The following is a 25,048-nucleotide window of genomic DNA, read 5'->3' on the forward strand; positions in this document are numbered from 1 at the left end:
TAAGTCAATAATCTTTGGCATAGTTTATATTAATAACGTGGTTGTTCTTAAACCTTTCGTTCGCTATTTGGTTTCTTCTCCACACCAAACTACAGATATGATACGTTTAATTCTCATACTTGTCATTTGGTTTCAAAGCAGTCACCATTATCTGGTAAAGCAATTTTGTTCGCCACGATTCATGAGTTTTGTAACAAAAGACGTCAAGAAATGAGTTAAATGAAGGCTGCAAGAGTTTATATCAAAGCTGAGTATTGTGAGCTAGTGACAAGCATGTAATAACGTCTCTTATTTGAAAATAATGTTAGTTACTTTTAATTCACTAACTGGTATTAGATTTAATTCAAGCTTGAAGAATTGGAATGAACAAACTCAGTGTAGATTAAAGAAACAAAACGTAAGAAGAACGGACGAGATTCGAACCCTGGACCACCAGTACAAAAATCCTGTTCACTAACCCCTCACCTAACAAGCCATCAACTTCTATAAGTTTTAAATTTGCAAGCAAATGATACCATTATACGTTTGTGCAATCAATGTTTTGCTGTTTTCCTCTTCAAGAACGTAACATGTTTACGACGATTCGTTTCGTTTCAAATTAGAGCTTCTAGAGAGATGATTTGTGATATAATATAGGATCTTTTGTTTCCTTTAACCGACAGTTCTAGCAAATACAACTCAATTGAAACAACTATAAAAAAACTAGTACTGTCTTAGAAAGTATTCCTAAAAGGGAGATACTCCAACGTGCACCCTGAACTATGACGGGAGTGCGTTGAGCGAGGCCAACAGCAAAATGGGGTCCATTGAAGATTCGTAACTCCACTTTGAAGGGTTTTAATTAATTTCACACTTTTTCCTCAATGTCTAAAATGTAACTACGCAGCCTTAGATGAAAAAGAAGTTGTGAAGGAGCTATAGACTGTGAAGTCTACCGAAAAGATTTATCACGTCCTTGCAGCAACTATTTCCAGCAAAAGGGAATAAGTACATCAGACCTAAGTTTTCAGAAACGCTAAAAAAACCTTCCCGAGACGTATTTGTATTTGTCTCAACACGTGTATAACTGATTAATCGTAGCAAAAGAACTGACAAACTCTAAGACAAGAAGAAGAATCTTGTATTGTAGCATTGCAATTGGTGAGAAAAGCTTAAAAGTGGAAAAAATATTTTTATGTACTTCTTCCCTTTTTCCAATCAGTGGTTCAATTATGAGCCTATATTTCTGAGGTGTTAAAAATAATAATAATAAGAAGAAAACTTATTAACTGGTAGGTTACGCTGGACTCTTAATTGTGTATATGGAATAATGGAATGTGGGGTTATACAGAGGATTTTGGATTTCTGTTGGCGATCAATTAATCTTTACCCTAGTAGGGAATATTGGTTGGTCCGGATTTCGAACAGTAACGAAGATCAAGATTGATTGAAATTTCAACTTAGAATGAAATAAATAAAAATCTAATCTTATATAACTCTCATTGATAGTAGTGTTCCGTATTTCTTTAGACGCCTATTCTTTTATAACTTTACCTATGGTGCATGGAGTTGTTGGTTAGATCCCAGCACGCGCTGAATGAACTTTATTATGGACAAACACCGTGTGCATGAGTTTTCTCGGGTTTCTCCAGTTTCATCCCACTTTCTTCATTAAACGATTTCATTCGTTTCTCACCATCACTGTCTCCATTAGCATAGTCGGCATAACGTGGGACGTAAAACTTAAATATTTGGTTTCGTTTTTCTTTTATAACTGTATCTCACTTTTCCTGTGACGAGAGCATCATCTAAGCGAGTATTCAGTGAATTAAACCACTATATTCATAGCACAATAGTACAGAATGAAGTTTAGCTCTTTGGCAATCTCCAGCATGCAGAGCAAAAAAAGCCAATACATTGATATTGAAACAGTAGTTAACGAATTCCTCTGCGAAAAAGATCACCCGTACTGTTGTGTTTCAGATGATAATTTATAATTATACTTAGTTGGTTGAAATTTCTCCATAGTTGTGGGGGCGAGAACTGAAAAAAATCCCTACCAAGAGGTGAAGGTGACATGTAAATGTAGTCAAATACGAACGAAATTAGTGTCGAATTCATATGCAAAGATGAAACGTGACACTGTGGAAGCTGCGTAAATCCAAAATAAGCCTTGGTTGGCTTCGAGTTGACAATGGGAGGGTGACAGGAATAAAGAATCGAAAATATCCTGTATTTGTGTCGAATGGGTAGTTTTCGGGATCAATGACATAAAAGGTGATATTTCAGATGTGTATATGTCCAAGGTTGGCCATATTGAAATGGGGTCATAGGGAGAACCAGTAAATACTTTAGAACAGTTCCTTTTTGGTGCGTTTCAAGACACTGAGAGTGAAAAGTGATAATGCACAAATCACATTCTGAATTATCGGAGATATGACTTCTGGGGAAGTGTCGTTGCTCCAGGGAGGCATTACTAACTGTTCACTCCCTAAAATCGTCATTGTTTTGCAGGGCCGTAGACAGAAATTTATTTTAGCGATCGAAAGCTTGACAGGAATTTATTTCAGCGATTGAGGGCATATTTTACTAAAATGTCTATCATCCAGGGGCGGATCTAGTATGATTGTTTGGGAGGGGCGGTCGTTCGAAGTCAAATCAAGGTAAGAGCGGATTGCAAAAAAAAAAGAAAAAGAAAAAGAAAGAAAAAAAATAAAAGAAAAAAACAAATTTAGAAAAGGATAAGTAGCAGAATTAACTTTCTTAAGAAAGTAAGGCCTATCTACTTTAGGTTTTAATTAAAGTTTATAATACAAAGGTGAAAAATACTTAGGATATGTTTTATTTTTAAAATAAATAGTATAAAAAGTTCCCTATCCTGAGGGATGTGATCGCCCGAACGCACTCCCCTGGATCCGCCCCTGCTATCATCATCTCTAAAATTAGATATAATTTACAAAAAAGTAGTGATTTCGTGGGGGCAAAAGCTCTTGATTGCAAAGGCCTGCATCCTGTGTATGTCCCTGCTGCTCTGAATTGTCAAAAGCTCCTCTTCAAAGGTAAGATATAAAATATAAATAATAAACGTGTAACATAGAATACAATATAAATAGAAAACATATCATAATTAAGAAATAGAAAATAATTATAAAATAAATTTGAAGCACAATTAAAAAAACAATAAAACCTGAAAGTAAAATATACTTTTAAAACAATTTTGCATTTATGCAGGGCTACAAACAGTGAGGATTGCCATGTAAATTTAGTAACAAATATAATATTGGAAAATTATTTCGAATTAAACTAGCTGTGACTACATTACTTCAAACTTGAACTTGTGGAATATACAGTATGAGCGTAGCTCAAATAAAATAATCAATAAGAATGGTCTTGATTGGAAGCTCGGACCATCCACGTAAAAGTAACTTACATTAACCATTCACCTAACAGACAATGACGCAAAGGGCTTGGCACTACTTTATCAGATGGTTCTATCAAATGTAACTTAATTAAAACAATAGTAACAAATTTTAAAGCTTCAAAAAGTGTCCTGGAGAAGAGGAAGTTCATTTTGCACATTGTAACTAAGTTACAAGAGATTTACGTCCTAACTGAACGGCGCATCTACCGAGTCAACTTTTGGAATATCCTATAAAGGTAGCTTTCAACGCAGCTAAGGGAAACGTATGTGAACCAGTAATAGAATCCTCCGTAGCAGAATGGATAAAGTCATGGTTCGATGACCACAAGGTTCGAACCCGTCGCCGAAACCAGATTTTTTAAAATCTTAATTCCTCAGTTCTGAAGATCTTTCTCTCCGTTCGTAATCACCTGATGCTCTAAAAAGAGTTCTCCACATTAATTCGACAACTGCCTAATGTGATCCTCGCAGTTCGAAAACTTCCCTTCTTATCTTTTACAAAATAAGAATTTTCGTCATAATGCGAATGCTGTCCGATATTTTTTTCCCCAATTCTAAGTCTGTGTATACAAATCATCCCTCTCTATCTCCATACTTGAATCCCTCTCTCTCTCTCTCTCTCTCTCTCAATGTCACCCAGGAAGAAATCTGACTTGAGATCAAACCTTCGACTCTTGAAACCAAATGTAAGCTCTTTAGCAATGTGCTATCGTAACTCTATAGGTTTGTTGTTAAAACCAGTGTCTTTTAGACTTTATTCGGGGGGGGGGGGGGGACGGAAGAGATTCTCCGGCGACATAAGATTTTCACTTTTTATTAGTATATTACTATACATTTCATCAAAAAATACGTATTTATGAAGCTCAAGAGAGGGGGAATTTCACCCTCGTGTCCTGCCCAAATGACGCCCCTGAAACATTTGCTTGCACTTACTGAAAAGAAATTCAATGAATCATTGAATAAAACTCGTTTCTGTCCGTAGATATTTTAGAGCTCTTGGCAATTTCCATAGATTTCTTAGAGAGCATCTTACTAGCTTGCACTCTTTAAAGAAAGAAAAGAATGAAACTAAATATATTTATGAAGCTCTGGGAAGATTGTGTGACTTTCCTTTAATTTAGGCTCTTAAAAATATTTCAGAACAAACGAATGGAAAAGACTGTTTTAAAGCTATAACGTTGTAAACTTGATTTCTGTTTCTTTTACAGCTGAATGGAAAGAGTGTACTACGTCACACACACTGCTTTAGACAAGGAGAGGTGGAGGACGGGGAGGAGTTGGAATAAATACTTGAAGCAACTAATCGATTGATACATGTATTGCGGGAATGCATAAGAAAACTGGGCAAGAGTTTGTTATTCATTTGAACTTAGAATTTTTGTAACAAATTTTATGCCGCGGACTGTACCTTAGCAAAGCAAGAGAAATTCATTACATGATATTTGATAAATATACCGTATTTTATATATTTTATAACTATTTTAACACTTCTATGGTTGTAATTTGTTGAATAGTCCTTTGAATTCAGGGACTAGAGCAGTGCTTCAAAGATACTTGAATCTTTGTCGGAACGCTTAAAACAAACGAATAAACCGGAAATGCTATAATAATAATAATAATAATAATAATAATAATAATAATAATAATAATAATAATAATAATAATAATAATAATAATAATAATAATAATAATAATAATATAATACAATAGACCAACCTTGGGTTCAGTGGTTGAGTGTTGACTTGGGATTCTGAGATAGATCTCAACCACCGACTATCCCGAAAGGACTTTATCCTGGTTTTCCCAGTCAAAACAGGTGAATATCGGGATAGTATTTTAACCCCTTCAGACCTGAATTTTTTTTAAACTTGAAAAAAATTATTTGTTCTGGTTTTTAAACGCATTGGGGTCTTCTGATGCCATTTTGCTTGAAATTTTGTTTTTGTTACCCATAGTTCTCCAGATATTTTATGTGCACAAATGTGTACATCTGGACTCCACTGTCATATAAATTTTTAGTTTTTATATAGCATTGGTGTCCCGTTGTACACATTTGTGTACATTAAATATTTAGAAGGCTATCGGTCACACTGATATTTTTTAAAAATAAATAACCGGTGAATCTTCCTCAGTTTCATCTTCAGATAAATCGAAATCAGAAATGTCACTATTCTCCAACATATCTAAAATTTTCTCCGTGGAGAGAGATAGGCTGCTACCAGATGGTTTATCCATGATTCTAATTCGTGTACACACTAACTGAATGTACCATATAATTTATAAGAAAACTTTGGTCTAATGTCGTTGATATAAGTCCGATCGAAGCTAAAACAAACCAATTCTTACTAATATTACCACCCAAAAACACATACTCAATGAGCTTTCATTGATAACGCATCTGTTCATTACGATCCTCTTGGGCACAATTGTGTACATTATATTTCAACAACAAATAAAGTTATAACGAACTGCTTGTCATATTTGTAATTTTACCACAAAATATAACAGATATTCACAAACACACGCAAGCACTTCAAAAAGATAGTTCAGAAACGAGAAACTTCTAATTATTGTAATAAAATCGACGAGGTAGTGCCTGTTGATAAAACTGCAACACCACAGACTATTTACAATACTTTTATCACATACTACTCACTAGAACGCAGCAGCTACTTGTATAACAGTGAAGCAAAGCTACACAGATGTAAACATCGGCCTGTATGCCCACAACATTGCTTTAAGTAGAATTAATGCAATAGAAATTTAATGTACACAATTGTGACCGCCAGGTCTGAATGGGTTAAATATCCAGGACCTTGCCGCTATTTTGCTTACGTCTAGCAATTGTAGAAACAGTATAGAAAAATCTATTTCAAGGTACCATTTCTCTTTAAAAGAAAAAAAAGTGAACACACATGTTTCTCTTACTGCTTTTTTAAATTTATTTATTTCTCTGTCTTAACAATGCGAGTAGAAGACACTTTTTGCGTCTGTCCATTGCAACCACCACAGCACGATAAGAGAGTCACAAGGTTCTGTTTCTTCAGTTGCACAGCAACCCTGTTCGCATATTTTCCATACGCGGCAAAACGTTGTGTAATATGAAAGGGTACACTTGTCACGCGGCAAACTGCCGCGAGCGGTGCCAGCAAGTCGCCGCCTCAATGTGAAAGAAGCATAAGTCAAACCTATTCGTTGGGTAGGCTTTCTGTTAAAACCAGAGAGAAACACAGTTTTGACATTAATTTGTGGTCTCAAAAATAAGTTCCATTACCATGTTTACTGCAGTAACCTTTCAATGAAATTATTTCAAAATGGTCTCTCAGAAATAATAATTTTTCATGTTACAGAAATAAAAGTATACTGTCACTCATGTGTGCCCGAAGGAGGGACAGGGGGTCGCTCCCCTAGCTAATGAAAATGTATTAAATTTCTTAATACAAATAAGAAAATATCAAATATAATAGGGTATATTGTAACCAGGGAGATGGGACCCCTAGAAAATTTTCATCGGGCGTCCATGCTGTCATTATTTTTTCTGGATAAATGAATTGTTAAATTTGAAAAATATTTCTGTAAATGTTTTTATCTTTAATTTTGTTTTGTGTACTTATAATCTGTTCTATCAGATTATATAGACATCGATATTAAACATTTTCGACATCGATATATCAATATTAAACATTTTCTATATCGATATTCGGGAGCGCGGTATAGGAGGCCCTGAGACTTGCGTTGGATGAAGAAATAAGACTTAATTTTTACAATAACGTCTTCTAATGACAATTTCTTTATGAGCACATTGTGCAATGTATATAAATCCACTTGTAAATTTGCAATGTTTATACAGAAATTTCTTAGCCGCCAGAATTTTCTGTTCCAGAAAAAATAACAAAAAAGCCCCTGTCAAAACGAAGTGCTCGAACTTTGACCTAGAATTTATGTTATGGAATTTTTTGTTCCTCTCCCTCGGATATTTCTATGAATTTTGGTCTTTGGGACCGCTCATTGACAAAACGTGTTCACATCTTTACAATATGCGGACAGCTTCTGCCAGAATCAGAGATTTTGAAAAGGAACTGATTTTATAATAATAATAACTTATTTTTATTATTATTGTTGTTATTATTATTATAACCATTGTGTTTGCAACTAGGGTCCCATCAGTTTATGTTGCATGTGAGGGCCGCAACTGTGCTAAGTCACTGGTGTCCCTTATTTTGTGTTTGCGTCTGTTTAGTGTGTATGTCTTTTGTGTTGTCTTTTATATTAAACATTTACATTATGTGACATTTTTCTTTTTTTTTACCAGATTCTTTTTGGAAAACTAGAGAAATTCCTTTACTCTGATATCTATTTTTTACCATTCGTCTTCTTTGAGCTGCTTAAGTAACAGCATTTTGTAACTTTTTATGTCATCCATTGCCCTCATGATAAGAAAGACGTGAATCTTAACAATTTATTTTATTCTCCTATTTGCAGTTTGTCACACTGCTATATTTGTAACAAAATTGAGGTTTGGTCCCACGCCTTTCTAATCCTCAACCACCCCAACGACCGTGTTCTTTGGGTGGCCTGCTATTGCAGGAAAGGGAAAATTGCAGGTGGTAATGCACCTTTGGAGTTGTCCATACATAACAACATAATCACGCAATAGTGATATTACTAATAAATCAACTTACTATTCTACCAATAGAACCAGTTCTTAAATTATTTAGTCAGTATTCTAGTGGTCACTTTTTTCATTCCGTGTGCAATTTAATGGTAGAGTATTGTGGATGGCATCATTTTGTTCCCTATAAGCTAGGGAATAAGAAAAGTGATGGTCGAGATGTCAAACCCGAGGCTGGGTGGGGGAAGATGACGAGTCGTCGTTCGCTTCACCGCTTATAACCTTGCCCTACTCATTTGATTTCAAATTGCCTTTTTTTAAAGAAAAAAAGTATAAGTACATTCTACACATTATGTTATTAGCATCTTTTACGTAAATGTAGCCGTTTTTGCTAAAATTAAAAAAAGAATATTTCTTTGAAAAAGTATTTCATTTGACAAAATAATCAATTTTGTATTATTTATTTCAAATAGCTAAATTTATAAAAGAAGCATAATACGAATAAAGTTTTATTTTCACAATAAAACGTAAGGAAAAGAACAATATACAAAATCTAATATTTCACTCAAGAGAGGAAATTAATATATTTTAATTATTATTACACCTATTCCTACAATTTATTATATTATGTAATCCATATTAATGCTAATTCTTTAGATGTTCGTAAGTATTTTAGAAATATATTTTAATTATCCTGGAATAAGTACTCTAGTTATGTGTTTTGTTATTATATTCATTTACTGAAAAATAAAAGATACTCTTCTTTCGGTGTGAATCCACACATTAGTCATCGGAACACTTCCAGATTTCGAAGTTGTCCTTCTTACTTCAATCTTCATAACATTAACTCTTCTTTATATTTTAATATACACTACGCTACACTATGACACCACATTCAGAACGCACTAAAATACAAGAAGTGGTTAAAGAGGGAACAAAGGAAACACACAAACACTTCCCAATTTCCGTTCCTTCACGTCACAGGGATTTTACTCTGTTCAACAGATCGGCAGCAGGTTGAAAGACGAACGGACTGGTTCATGAAAGAAAAGAATACAAGTCACATAACAAAGGGATTCCCTTAATCGAGTTATGACAGTGCTCAGTTCCTTCTTGTTTCACGAGAGATTATTTCCTTCGCATATTCTTAGTAACAGATTCCCTATCGGCGTAGTCCGCTTCGAGGTACTACTATGAGCAAAATAAATGACGCGTCTCTTTATTTTGAAGTTTTTTGAAAATATCTCCGTTTTCTTTATATGTTCGAAATTTCGGAAGGTTTCCCCAGCAGGACAGGTTAATAACAAACCCGTTTTTAATATTTGTGTTAGATATTAGCTTAAAATAAAGAAATTAGAAGCAAAAAACATTAAATCGACAGAAATCTCGAGAATTACCAACTCTGCTAAAGTGGGAAATTTTCAAGAACGCGAGGGAATTCTGCAGTTCAACACGAAGCAGCGACATCTATGTCATTGAGAGAAGCGTGGATTAGATCTACAAACGAAAATTTTAACGAAATATTTCTAGTATGTCTTATTATATGCATTATCAGCGAACTCCAAATATATGAATCTATGCTAAGTATTAACGTATAGATAGTGCAAATAGTGGAAATTACCTATGGAAAAAGACGAATTGTTAGCCCAATCGTAATGAAAAATCGTCTTTACTGTAGAACAGGTTCAGCTTACGTAAGAAAGCAAATAGCTCAGTTAGATAAAGCAACGAGTTTGTGTACCGAAGGTAGACGGATCGAATCCCGTGGAAGTACTGTTGTCATTTTTATCACTAAGGTTATTTTATTTATTTTTTATTTGGGAAAGAATCAAAATGTAACATATGTGTAAAACTCATGACGATACCAAAAAAAAAGTTTGGATATTTTGATAACAGATTTCCCTATTAAATGTTTAATTTTCTCTATAAATATTTGTCTTAAATTGAAATTGTTTTGAATTTACTACATAAGCAAAGTTGCCCGAAGGAGGAGAGCTCAAGTAATAGATATTCTACGTAAAAGCAACCTATTGTAGAATGATGATGCTTCTTATCTTCAGCACATAATCTTAACGTTAGAGAGTCAGAGAGAGAAAAATCCTGTTTTTCCTCCCCTATGACCACTCATCTTAAAGCTCTATCTATAATGATTCGTGTCACATAATTTCGGCTCTCCAAAGACATTCATATTTATTATTATTATTATTATTATTATTATTATTATTATTATTATTATTATTATTATTATTATTATTATTATTATTATTATTCCTGAATATGAGCCCGAGCCCACTCTGAAAAATTGCATCTGGCGTTCTGAGTGAAAGTTCTATGGGACTATTAGAAAAATATATTCCCGTTTCCACGCTGATGGTAGAATTTCTTAAACAGTTATTGAATTACGTTCGAAAGGTAGGCGTAAATAGCGCCCCCGCAACAATGAGGCGTGGGGACCGCACAAGCTGCAAGGCCAAAAAATATACAGTAAGTACGCCGGGGCGGAGCAGGCCAAATTTTCACCCGGGCAAAGTGACTTTTTGGCGCCCTTCCCCTAGTAGTAGCGTATATTTTACATTTTATCATAGTGTTTTTAATAGTTTAAACCAGGAGCGTCATTTCAGATTTTGCTTTGGGGGGGGGCAAGACCTCTTGATATAAGTAAAATTTCGCGTTTTTCACTGATTTACTACTATTCTAATGATAAAATCTATATACATCTCAAACTCAGGGGGGGGCAAATGCCCCTCCCTGCCCTCCCTAAATGACGCCCCTGTTTTAAACCCATTTTCAAAAAGAAATCCATTACCTAGGAAAACTTCACAAAGAATATGGCTCGCTATAAACAATACCAACTCCACCCCCTCTGGTCTAGTGGCTAGCACGCCTGCCCTCTGTGGTACCGGGTCCAATTCCCGGTGGATTACTGTTGAACGATAAAAGTGGTTCGGATTCCACTATAATTAGTATTCACATCTCCCTTGCCCATTAAGGCATAACCGCGGAACGCTAAACTCAAGCAAACAAACAAACAATACTTAATTCCCGGCACTCTTTATTCTACATGCCATCTCTCAATTTTTCGATACAGCCCCCTTAGTACTATGAAACTCTCTTCTTCCATAGTGAAATGTAAAAAGATCATATAATTGCCACTACTTTACAAGAATATAAACCAAAAACGTCAGTAGAAAGCACATTGTAAAATTTACTTTTTGAGGCTCGTTTTGGTGCCCCTCTTTCTCTGGCACCCCGGGCAGTCGCCCGGCCCTTAGTCCGCCCTTGAAAGTACGGACGCATAACTAAGGACTGCGGAGGAGAGGTTAACCTTCATGTTATGCCACTGGTTTCACGTGTTTGAAATGTTCAGTAAGTGATCGGTTAGTGAAATAATTTCGACGGTTACTGATGTTTAAAGTTTAGCTAAGACAAAGCTACCTAATCAAATACATTTGATAACGCGATGTCACAATTTGATTTTTCCTCACATAAAAAAGATAAAAACAATAGTAATAAAAACCCTTACTCGTACTGGGCTCCTAACTAACTAACAACCTAATTCTTACAGACTAGTTGCTCTGACCAACTGAGTTTCGATTTCTTACGCGAAAGAAGTCTGTTATATTAAGAGGCATGCTTTTCATTATCAAAACTGTTCGAAGTAATACGAACATGGCTTAAGAACAGAGACGGAACTGAATTACCACTCGATTGACCTTGAGGGCAAATCACCAAAGCGTAGCTATAAACGTAAGTTCCAGCATGCATTTCTCTGGAGTTGTGTTCAGTATTCCTATCTGCCAGTCATGCTTGTTCGTAGGAGTAATATGTTACAAACCTAACCTTTCGATAGAGCACAATGACAGAGAATCAGAGGAAAGAAACTCTTGCCATTGTGAACGTGGGATACCACACTGTGCAATAAAACTGACGCGTCTCCTTGAAGTAATATTTCATCGAAAATAAGTCGTTTTCCTTTATATAGTCTATCCGAAGTTTTTGAGGGTTTCAAAATGAGGAAATGTTACTGACAAACAAGAACGCATTTATGGGTGGGTCTAGGGGGTCCGGACCCCCTCTGAAACCCCAACTTTTATGTAAATTTAGCCTAATTTTGGGGATTATCTTTTAAAATTTTATTATAATTTATCCTAATATTGAAGTCGGACCCCTCCCGAAATAAATTACTGCATACGTGTCTCTGACAATTTTCAATATATTCGTTAAATAATAAAGTAAAATAACTAAATTAGGAGCAAAAAGCTTTAACACGGGCTAACTTTTGTCTACTGCCAATATTGCTAGAAGGGATATTAATAGCAAAAACTGCTAGTCAATGCTAAACCTTGGAACGTCATCCCGAACAACAAGTCTATTATTGAGAACTACATATGAAACATGTTATTAAAACTTATCCAGCTTTTATCTGGCATGAAATTATTATATACTCCAAAATTCACTCTCCTAAAATGTGTATCTAAACAATGTACGAAGCAATGAAAATTTTTTATCGAAATATTTGGGCAGGAAACTCTAACAGCCAGCCATTTTATTTAAATCGTAATAAACCCTGTAACCGTACGTTAACGTGAGGACAAAGCTTGGTCCATTGGTAAATTGTTTGAAGAATAAAAACTCAATGTTCGTAGGTTCGAATCTATCCAGTCACCACAACATTTTATTCTTATGTGTAACGATGAAATAAGAAAAAAATGTATAACCGTTAAGACAAAACTTCAACCAAGTCTGAAAAGAACAATACTAAAATAGTAACACAATGACGTCAACCAAAAATTATTTCATGTAGCGTTTGGACGAAATTACAGCTGTTAACAATTGCAGAAATAAAAACAGGCTGATAGCTGTAATGCAATCTAGACTTCTGAATGCATTTACTTCCTGAAAACTTCCGTCTCGTCATTGGTATGCCGTTAATCATTGTAAAACCTTTCAATTGGAAGTGAAATGACACAAACTAAAACAGTTTTAAATCAATAAATAATGTCTATGTGTAAAAGTAGGTGTCTTTTATCTGTAGTTCTGAGTTCCTTTTACTTTGAAGTGACAAATGAGAGAAGAAAGTATGGTGTTCGAAAAAAAATCAAATTTGAGATTTCAACGAATTTATACGTATTATAGCCCCTAACACCGAAAAAGTTATTTTTCGATACATGTCTATCTGTTCGTCCGTCCGTTCGCTACACTTTTCTGTGCACCCTCCTAGAGGCCATACCGTTCAACTTATCTGCACCAAATTTTAGTTTAAGATTTTCATAGTATTTCCTATAGTTTTTTTATTTCCCTCCTACTCCCAAAACAAGGGTAGTTTCCTGTACGATGAAAATAGAAAAAAGATATTTTCTCATAACTGGCTCTAACGATCTTGTTTTCTTTCTTTTTTTATAAATCAATATTTAATTAGCAACCCTATTTTGTGGTATAAGGCATTTATCTGAGAAAAATCTACAAGGGGTAGTTTATACTAAGGGGGTGAGTTTTTTCTCAGTGATTTTCTCAAAATGGACTCAAATGTTTTCGTTCATATTTCATAAATAAAGATTTCATTAATAACTTATCAATATGGCATAACTCGTTTGTCCTAAAAAAAATGCGAGGGGTAGTTTATTCTTGGTGGAGTGTTGTCTGGGCGATTTTCTCAAAAACGACTCAAAAGAGTTTATTCATATTTCAAAAATAAATATTTCGTTAATAACCGAACAATATGGCAAAACTCGTTTGTCCTGAAAAAATATGCGAGGGGTAGTTTACTCTTGGGGGTGTTTTTCCTCCACGGTTTTCTCAAAAATGAGTCAAGCAATTTTGTTCGTACTCAGAAATAAATATTTCATTAAAAACCTAGTAATATGGAATAACTCGCTTACCCTGAAAGAATCTTCAAGAGATAGTTTATTCGGGGAGTTATTTTTCCCTCACGATTTTCTCAAAAATTACTCGGACAATTTTATTGATGATTCATAAATAAGTATTTCATTAATAACCCTATATTTTAGTATAAGTCATTTCTATGAAAAACAATTACAACGGATAGTTTATTTTTGGGGTCAAGGTTATTTTCCCGACAATTTTCTCGAACGACAGGCGATTTTGTTCAAATTTCGCAAATAAATATTTCATTAATAACCAAAAGTATATCTTAACTCATTGTTCGAAACAATTCACAAGAGGTAGGTTACTCTTGACGTGTTCTTTTTGAACGACTTTCCCAAAGTGACTCATTTGATTTTTTTCATATTTCATAAACAATGATTGCATTAATTGGTCTATTATATGTCTAATGAAAATGTGCTCAAAGTGTGAGTTAGTTTTGTAGTGTGGATTTTCTTCAATCGAAGTTTTTTATTCGATAATCTGACATTCGATGTATTTGAATAATACGATAATTTTATTCGTATTATCCAAATACACACTTCAGTAACAACTGCGGCCTAACACAGTTAAGAAATTGAATTGAAAAAGTTTAGTGCGGTGGCCCTGTAATTGAATATTTTTTGAGAAACTCCCTAGCTTTTTGTGGTAAACTTAGGCTTTTCTTTTTCGAGCGACAAAAGAGAGAAGAAAATATAGTGATTGTGAAAATAATATCAAATTCAGATTTCAACGGATTTACGTTTCATGGCGTCTACATACCGAAAATGTGACTTTTCGACACCCGTCCTTCCGGTCCGTCCGTTCGGCACACTTTTATATGCACTCGCCTAGAGGCCATACCGTTCAACTTATCTACACCAAATTTTAAACTTAGGGTTTACTTAGTATTCTTACAGGAGCTTTTCCATTTTTTCCTACCACCTAAAATAAGTGTGGTTTACAAACAGCCGAAAATCGAAAAACGCTATTTTCTCAAAAATGGTTTTAACAATTTTGTTTATTTTTCATTAATCAATATTTAATTAACAACCCTATATTGCAGTATCAGATATTTCTCTTAGAAAAATTTACAAGGGGTAGTTTATTCTTGGAGGTGACTTTTTCTCGACGATTTTCTCAGAAAAGACCCTGGCGAATTTTGTACACACTTCATAAATAAATATTTGACCTTACAACATGGTATAAGTCAATTGACCTGAAAAATATATGAGTAGTAGTTTATTCTTGGACTTGAATTTATTCTCAGTGAGTTTCTCAAACACGACCAGTTGGCAACCCTGTATCTCGACAACGAAGCTGAATTCGAAAACTGCAAGAGGACCATTTGTCTCCTTTTGATGTCACGAATCACCTCCCGAAGTTTGTGGACATCTTTCAGGTTCACCCTTAATGAAGCTTCTTTTCGAAAAGTTAACTATTAACTTTAGGCATTGTTTATCTTTTTTTAAATCACAAATGTCGTTATTAATTTTAAGGCAGAGAACTACTTCTGAGAGAATAGATCTTGAAAGATAATATTAAAACTTAGACTTTTGTTTTCGAGACATTCCAGACAAGACGAGACATTTTACAAGCTATCTCGTGTCCAAAACATTTGCCTCGTATTATCTTGGATGTCACAAAGCGCGTCTTGTCTCTTTCTCGAGACATGTCTTATCTCGTGCGCATTCGTTAACACTTGGAAAGGATTATCTTTCTACTCAAAGCATTGTTTTTATAATGGTTGCATATTTATGATAATTGCTGTCCACATAAATTACAGTCCTTTCAGTTGAATTAATTTTTATTATTATTATTAGCCCTATTGAAATTGCAATATCTAGTTTAACGTTGGTCGATTATGCACCTACGCTAAGGGAGAATGATGATGAATGAAATGGTGAAATAAAGAAAGTAGGAGGAAAATGGAAAATCTCAAGAAAACACATACCCATGCACACGGTATTTGTCCACCTCAAATTTCACTTGGCGCGAAGTGGAATCGAGCCACGAACCCCATGCACCAAAGGTGAATGCTCTATTATTATTATTATTATTATTATTATTATTATTATTATTATTATTATTATTATTATTATTATTAATAATAATAATAATAATAATAATAATAATAATAATAATAATTGTAGCGAGCTCAACGGGTTTCAACCGTTCGACTTAACCAACGTTTGGGTGCCTATTCGTTCGTCGGCTCCATGAGAACTTCTCATAAAAGACATTTCATTTTAATGAAACTAGTAAGTGCCTTCTTTTAGCTCTGCGAAGTAACTATTGCTTGGAATATGAATCTGCAAAACATACGAGGTAAAATTAACCAAATGGTGCAAGTTTCCACTTATATATACAAAACAATTTTGCAATATCAACTACGTGAATCTTGTCCCATAAAGAAGCCGAAACCCCTACACCGAAGAGCCCTCCGAGATTTGATCATTGTCCACACGGACTGAAATTGTCATTTGAAGCCAAGGCTTTAATATGAAGCCAATAATTTCTTTAAAATAGACGGAAAATTCGGAAGTTATAAGCATTTTCATATTTTTGCCTTTTCTTATAAGGGAGCCGTAGCCCCCTATACTGAAGAGCTCCCCCCCCCCGGAGATTTGATCATTGTCCACTCGGACTGAATTTGTCATTTGGAACCAACACTTTAATACGAAGCAAAATATTTCTTTAAAATAGACGAAAAATTCGAAAGTTATAAACATGTTAATAATTTTGCCTTTTCTCATAAGGGGGCCGTATTAGCCTACACTGAAGAGCCCCACGAGATTTGATGATTGACCACTTGGACTGAAATTCTCATTTGAAACCACAACTTTTAATATGAACCCAAAAATTAAACTTTTACAACAATTTAAACTGACTGGGTTCCGGTTCCCCCCACTATTGTTTAGTTTAGTTAAGTGGTAATTTGTGACAGCTTCACATCATCAAAAGAATGTTTCACTTCAACTCCCCTCCCCCAGGAGTTCGTGCTGGATCCACCACTGGAATCAATAGACACTCTTCCTATTCTTTTTGTCACCCTTGATTGTGTAGGGGCTCCCTCGTACAAATAAAGAAGCGGTAATATTAAAATCAAGGGGCGCTATATATTAGGTATTTTTTTAGTTACCTACCCCTAACCGCACAGGGCCATCTTTCGTAGAATAAAAAATATTACGTGATATTCCAATCATGAAAGGGGAGAGGATGCTGTAAATATATTTCTTATTCATTTTGTCTGTCCTGCTTATCAAAAATTACTTTCTGTTGGAAGGGTACTGAAATGAGAGGGGCAAAATAAAAAGTCGTACCCCCTCCTACATGGTTGCTCAAATAAGTACTAAAGAAAGCATTTTAAACTAAGATATTTAAGATTTAAACTAGGAAACTAAGATATCCTTACATTATGTAAGGATGGCATATTCAGGATTATTATTATTATTATTATTATTATTATTATTATTATTATTATTATTATTATTATTATTATTTGAATGTTTTTGGAGCACCGAAATTTTGTGAGACGAACAATGATATGTAGAGGTTTAAGATGGGTGGTCATAGAGGAGGAAAAACCAGGATTTTTCTCTGTCTGACTCTCTAACGTAAAGATTATGTGCTGAAGGTAAGAAGCATCATCATTCTACAATAGGTTGCTTTTACGTAGAATATCAATTACTTGAGTTCTCCTCCTTCGGTCTACTTACCTTATGTAGTAAATTCAAAACAATTTCAATTCAATACAAATACATTGTAAAACTTTTCCGTAATTAAACATCTAGGGAAAATTAAACATTTAATAGGGACATATGTTATCAAAATATCCAAACACGTAGATAGAAGAGTATCTAGTGAGAAATATTGTGAAACTTTATAAAATTCTCCAAATTAGAATTAACATTTACTGGGAAACATTCGTTATGCGCCAGCGAGCATATGGTGAGCAGTGAGCACAGGGGAAATAATTACGAAACTGTTTGCAAACAAAATTAGGGACGCTAATGCAAGTGCGACAACGGCATTTTTTCTTTTTTTGGTATCGTCATGAGTTTTACACATACGTTACAATTTAATTCTTTCCCACATCAAAAAATAAATAAAATAACCGTAGTCTAGAGATAAAAATGACAACGGCATTTCCATGGGATCGAACCCGCTACCTTCAGCATACAGACTCATTGCTTTAACTAACTGAGCTATTTGTCTTTTTACGTGAACTGAGCCTGTTCCGGTAAAGACGATATTTCATTACGATCGTCCTACCAATTCGTCCTTTTCCATAGATAATTTCCACTATTTGCTCTATCTTTATGTTAATACTTAGCGTATATTCATATATTTGGAGTTTGCAGATAATGCATATAATAAGACATACTAGAAATATTCCTTAAAAGTTTAGTTTGTAGATTTAATCCACATTTCTCTCAATGACATAGATGTCGCTGCTTCGTGTTGAAATGCAGAATTCCCTCGTGTTCTTGAAAATTTCCCACTTTAGCAGAGTTGGTAATTCTCGAGATTTCTGTCGATTTAATGTTTTTTGCTTCTAATTTCTTTATTTTAAGCTAATATCTAACACAAATATTAAAAACGGGTTTGTTATTAACCTGTCCTGCTGGGGAAACCTTCCGAAATTTCGAACATATAAAGAAAACGGAGATATTTTCAAAAAACTTCAAAATAAAGAGACGCGTCATTTATTTTGCTCATGGTAGTACCTATCTCATAACCATGATTGAAGTTCATCGCTGAGAGAAGCTCTCTAGGTTCACAAGGAATATCACATATTATTGGCTCGTATTTACTTTTCCCATTAACAGCCCAACTCCAGTCAGTCACTATAGGTAGTTCAGGATACGCAATATGTGCTTCACGCCATATTTAAACTTTAAAATGTGCTTTTTTATTGACCGACAGAGAGTATCTTGTGTTGGAGGCATGCATAATCCACAGATATGTTTTTCAGTGAAAAACCACCACCGCAATTTTTTCATTGACGTGGGGGGCGCGGTGGCTCAGTGGTTGATCGTTCACCTCTGGTGATTGGGGTCCCGGGTTCGATCCCAGCCCCCGCCAAGTGAACTTTGTGGTGGACAAACACCGTGCTCGTGGGTTTTCTCAGGGTTCTCCCGTTTCCTCCCACTTTCTTCATCCACCATTTCACTCATCTCTCATCATCACCGTGTCCTTTAGCCTAACCGGCATAATAGTGGGACGTAAAACTCAAAGATTTCATTTTTCTTTCAGGGACGTTATCTTTGGGATTCTTATGTATACAGAGAGTATAAATGCTTCCACAACTCGGAACATTTCTTCATTAAAAGTGTCTTTTCCCAGTGATCACAAAGCATCAAGTGCGTCGCATTAGCGTCCATAAATGTGTTAAAGAAATTTGTTTTCGTTTTACCACAAAATGGTTTGGTGCTATCAGTCCCTGAGAGAGAAAGCGATCTAACCAAGCATCAGTTCGTTTGTGACGTAACGCTTGATATATCACTCGAACAGAAATGTCGCGTGTTTTAGTTCCTGAGACAACAACCTGATATTCTGTGGAAGTTGAGGGGAGAAATTCATCGCTACTACTAGGACATCAGTATCAGGACAAAATATCTTTGGAGTTGTGCTCCATTTGAACTTGCGGAATAGGTGTAATGATAATTAAAATACATTAATTGCTTCTCTTGAGTGAAATATTAGATTTTTTATACTGTTTTTTTTTGCCTTACGTTTTATATATCAACGATTTTGAAAATAAATATTTATTCGTATTATGTTTCTTTTATAAATTTAGCTATTTTAAATAAGTAAATAATACAAAATTGATTATTTTGTGAAATGAAATAATTTTTCTTAGGAAAAATTCTTTTTCTGAAATTTTAGCGAAATCGGCTACATTTACGTAAAAGATGCTAATAACATAATGTGTAGAACTTATATCGTTTCCTTAAAAGAAAGAGAATATTAAAATCGAATGATTAGGAGCAAAGTTATAAGGGGTTAAGCGAACGATGACTCATTATCTTCCCCACACCCTCCCCCTCCCAGTCGCGTGTCTGACATGTCAACCATCACTTTTCTTATTCCCTATCTTATTCGTACGATTAATAGAAGTACATGTGTATGTGAACATCGGTAACTTACCATCAACTTTAAGACCTTTCATTATTTTACAGCAATCAATATTGGAAGAGATAATTAACAGAAGACGAAACTTGGATACGATAATATAGAAACAGAAAGTCAATATAAGAAATGACCCAGATCAGAATAATTCCTTTGTGGTGGAAAGCATCGTGTCTGTGGCTTCTCTCGTGGTACTCCAGTTTCCTTCCACTTTCTCATTCCACTAATTCTTCCTTCATTATTCACTGGCTTTAATCATCATTTCTGAAAGGCATAATTGTGGTACATTAAACTGACATATTTCATTGCATTTGATTTCAGAATAATTCCTTTAAAAACTGGCTTTTTTTATGAGCACTAATTTTATTATCTCTGTGATTGGTGAGATAATCTCAGTAGATCTTCTAAGAAAAGGAAGCAGAATTAATATGGAGGGGAAACACAATACTGTTCCATACTTTTTTTGTCCATTACGACATGCACTTTTGAAAAAAAAAAGAAAAAAGAAGAAAAATCATCTTGTGAAACCTCATGGAAGATATTTACTACAAGATATAGCTGCATATAGCCCGTCAAACAAGGAATATGTTAAGCCATTTGTGTTGGGAATTATATTTAAATCCTCCAACCTACTGATTAATGATTATTATCCATTTCTTGAGTTGATGAAACCTATGCGGGATTTACGTTCCCAGGATTTAAAATAGACTGTAGTAGGTAGACTGACAGCACACTTCAAAATGTTTTCTTGAAGAAAGTATTAAGAAGCTGATTTCAAGTTTGAAATAATACAAATGATTAGACAGACATTATATTGAATTACTACAACGAAATATATTTGGAGACTAGTATATAAAAGTGAATTAAACTAAATTCCAAGATCACTATAAACATTCCTCGTATATATTACATTATACTTACAGCACAAATTGTTTAAAGTATGCTTTGCCACTATTTCCCAGTTTACTATAAGATTTAAACTCTTTATAATATATGATTTATATAGGCAATACGTTTAGTTCCGAGAAACTAAAAATGACCTAAAGGTGTTCTATAAACTGTTATCAATTATCACAGTTGTACAGAGGACAATTTAATTTTGGAATTGGATATATAATACCAATGATTATTTCTGTAGTGTGCTTGAAGATATTTAATGTTGTATTGCGTAGCGGAAAAGCGATTTTCATATCAATTTCCACATAACTCCATGTAATATGAATAGTTAACTAACTACATCCGCTATGATAGTTGGAGTGTTGCGTAGAGATACGAAATTTAGATAGCTTATGTATCTATATTATGAAATGTTAACGCGGATGTATATATATTAATATGGAATGTCTGTTCCGATTACAGATATATTTCGAATTAATTGGTCAATATTTGGATTTTCCTCTTCAGAGATCATTGTTAACCTGTGACATATTTGAATTATACAGGGTGGCTCAAAAGTAGGTATACAGTCCGATCCTGATCCGCGCATTGCATTTATCATTATTTACTTATTGTTATCTATACAGGTATTGACTTAGTTTTTTCATTATCTGTTCTTAATTTCTTTTCACTTATGCCTTAAGTTCAGAGCAGACCAAAGCAAATAAATTCATTATCTTAATAAATAAAATGCCATACTTGATCGATGCAGGTCTGTATTCCTACTTTGGGGCCACTGTCTGTTTGACTTAGATTTGCTTAACACTTCGGATTGAAACAAATTGTTTAATTCTTTTGAAAATAGCTTATTTAGCCTTCGTGAGACCATGAGGGTAAATAAAATTATATGAATCTTTTTAGAAAAAATTGAAATTAAATGAAATCTTTAAGTTCTACGTCTTACAGTTATTGTGGTTAGGCTAAAGGAGACGGGAATCTTTTAGAAAAGAACAATGGTTTAGTTGATTAATACGTTTCATGATAAGACGAGGTTGTCAAATCTTTTTCCCATGCATATTTGTCTATCTTCTCATATGTGCAGATACAGTATATGACAGGAATATTCACGAGAGTGGGATAAGTTAATGGCGCAAAGTGCGACTTCGAGATTTGGAGTGGTGATAATATGATGCTTATAAGAATTCAGGGGATGAATCATCCCCATTGATCAGAGTAGTGTGTCTAAATATGGGACTCAAACGTTTAAGTGAATCTCTACTTTTTTTAAAATCTAAAGGCTGTTAGGAGGTTTTTTGATGAACTTGCTTTATTTTGATTCATTTATTTATTATTTTAGCATTCCAGATTACTTAACTAGAGATCGATGCTTTTAACAGTTCATCAACACAAAATTGTAATACACAACTTAACGTTTCTGTACTGTAATTGTATCTACCTAAGACACAAGAATATTTCACACAAATACATGAAGTAGAATCTATATGCAAGAGACATCTTAAGTATGATTATCGCCAAAGGTAAACCACTTTAAAATTGAATAATACACAGAATTTCTGACGTAAGTTAACAGTAAAGAAGGATATTTGAAAATTGGACAAGGGAACATAAAGGGGGTGAATAAGCTATTTTCGAAGAGATATATATTTTCCATCGCAAAGTACGTTCAGCAACATTACTCTTGTTAAAGAGTAAATGCTCTACAAAACACAGCAAGATAGGTGTGGCGTATTGACTTGGTTGTAGTTTTATGTATTTGCGTTTCAGGTTCTGATTGAGCTGTGTCCTACCTTCTGTATCCCTTCCTCTGAACCCTTGACTGTGATGGTGAAAATGTTGTATGTTTTCTATGTTTTGCATTGGATTTGTCACATTGCATTATTGTCAAAGGTCTATCTTCATCAAATAGTTATAAAGCCAGTTAACATCAGTTAACGAATGATATAAAGTAATAAAGTTGTTCATTTCTTCTGTGATTAAAGATATAGATACTTTCGGGTTTCGTATATTGTTAACTCTGGAGGTTGGAAAGTTTGATTTACGTTAAGAAGTTTGATTTACATTCCTTTGAATTTTCTCACTTTCTTAGCCACATAAAGCAAATAATGAAACTAACCGAAGTAAGTTAATTAACCACTAGTTTTTTCCTTTTCTCTATGTTTAGGAAACATACACATAGAGAGAAAATTTACTCTTAGGAGCTTCCACTGGATTTGCCACGAAGACTATATTTTTTGGCTGTAAATAAATGTCTACGTTAACAGCTTTGTAAGTGGAAGACTAACTTTAGCCTCAATTTCACAGGCCATTTCTTTGCATTTAACGTTACACGATTATGCACCGAGATTAACGAAGAGAGTGAGATAAGATGGATGATAACGGTGGAGGGAAGTAAGTGGGAGGAAATGGAGGAACCTCGAGAAAAGCCATGCACATAGTGTTTGTTCACTATAAAGGTAATTTGGCACAAGTTGGGAGCGACAGGTCGTGTTCGGTTCCCACAACAAGCTATAAAACACGAACGCGACGTGTACAATGTAAACTGAAAAGTATTTTCAGAACACTAAAGCTGACCTACGATCTCATTTGTAGAAATTGAGGTCCTGGGTTCGAGCCCCCGCCAAGTGAACTTTGTGGTGGACAAACACCGTGTGCGTGGGTTTTCTCGGGGTTCTCCCGTTTCCTCCCACTTTCTTCATTCCACCATTTCATTCATTACTCATCATCACCGTCTCCTTTAGCCTAACCGGCATAACCGTGGGACGTAAAACAAAGATTTCATTTCATTTCATTCATATGTAGAAAAACGTCTTTGTACAATCATTTCAAATAATTGTGGTAAGTACGGTGGCTTAGTGGTAGAGCGGTTATCTCTGGTGTGTGGAGTCCCTAGTTCGATACCCGCCCCTTTCGTCCGACATTCTCATTCCAGCAATTCTGTCACTATCATTCACTTGCGCTGATCATCCGTACCCTTTGGCCTAAAGGACATAATAGTGGGATGTTAAACTGGGAGATTTCATTTCATTTCAGTAATTGTAAATAATTTATCATTTAAGAAGAACACAATTCGAAACGTTAGAATATTTCGTTACGTTGAACGATCTTCCCATACGTTGAACCTCTCTTTCCCTTAGTGAAACTCTCTGTCTCTCACACACACACACACACACACACACATATATATATATATATATATATATATATATATATATATATATATATATATATATATATATATATACATATATATATATATACATATATATATATATATATATATATATATATATATATATATATATATATATATATATACTTATCAATTAAATTGAAACGTATGGAGTTGGAAGCACGAGAGATATTATTGATGGTGGGATATTAAGGCACAGGCAGTTCTACGTAAGGAAGAGTAGCACGTCGGTGTGTGTGAAGTGAATTGTGCACATGATGATAGTGTAAAATGAGTGACATCTCTGATTTCCAAAGAGGACAAATTTTCAAGATCTAGATCTAGATACCCAGTAGAATTAGAAACCCAGTACAATCGCGTGCTTACCATACATTAATTAGTTAAAACCATTCTTTTCGGTCTAGAAATCTAGTAAATATAGAGTTGGGATCTATGTGTTTTCCATACATCACTCAGAACAAAGCTGTTTGGTAGACCACAGTTTGAGGCTGAAACGGTAGGGAGTTGTATTATCATTATTACTATTGGTAAATGACGTGCAGCATGATGGCTTTACAAACTAGATGCTGAAAAATTTTCTATTTTTTTTAATTTAGAGATCCTAACCACATGAAGTCCCGAAGCCAGATCTTCAACGTCAAAGATGCGTACGCTATCCACATAGCCACAAGGTTGCTCTTATACATTTTCATGTGGATTTTGTTAGAAACATTGGTCGTTGACACTGAACATATGAATCCTTTAAAATAATATGACTTCGATGTAATTTGGATCGCGTTTAGTGTCCCTTTCACCAGCAAGGCTAAAGCTTTACGTGGGATTCGAACCACATGAGATCCTGTCGGGAATAGAACTTCGATCTCTCACACCAAAGGCACGTACGCTAACCGCTTAGCTTCGATTAAAATCTTTCTTTATATATACGTATAAAAATGAATGTATATGTGTGCTT

General features: G+C 34.5%; 1 protein-coding gene and 1 long non-coding RNA gene across 2 annotated transcripts in view; one reads left to right on the forward strand and one right to left on the reverse strand.

Annotated features, from left to right (window-relative positions):
• LOC145681989 (uncharacterized) overlaps positions 1–25,048 on the reverse strand; it is a 194,689-nt gene that overhangs the window by 129,431 nt on the left and 40,210 nt on the right. The window contains exon 5 of the mRNA XM_081753590.1: positions 6,057–6,135. Within this exon, the coding sequence (XP_081609716.1) occupies positions 6,057–6,135 (79 nt within the window). The remainder of the gene's footprint in view (positions 1–6,056; positions 6,136–25,048) is intronic.
• Positions 1–25,048, forward strand: part of LOC145680799 (uncharacterized) — a 241,866-nt gene that overhangs the window by 87,910 nt on the left and 128,908 nt on the right. The window lies entirely within an intron of this gene.

The sequence above is a fragment of the Thermobia domestica genome, chromosome 3, assembly GCF_964235325.1.
Source record: "Thermobia domestica chromosome 3, izTheDome1.hap1.1, whole genome shotgun sequence".
In the NCBI taxonomy this organism is placed as follows: domain Eukaryota; kingdom Metazoa; phylum Arthropoda; class Insecta; order Zygentoma; family Lepismatidae; genus Thermobia; species Thermobia domestica.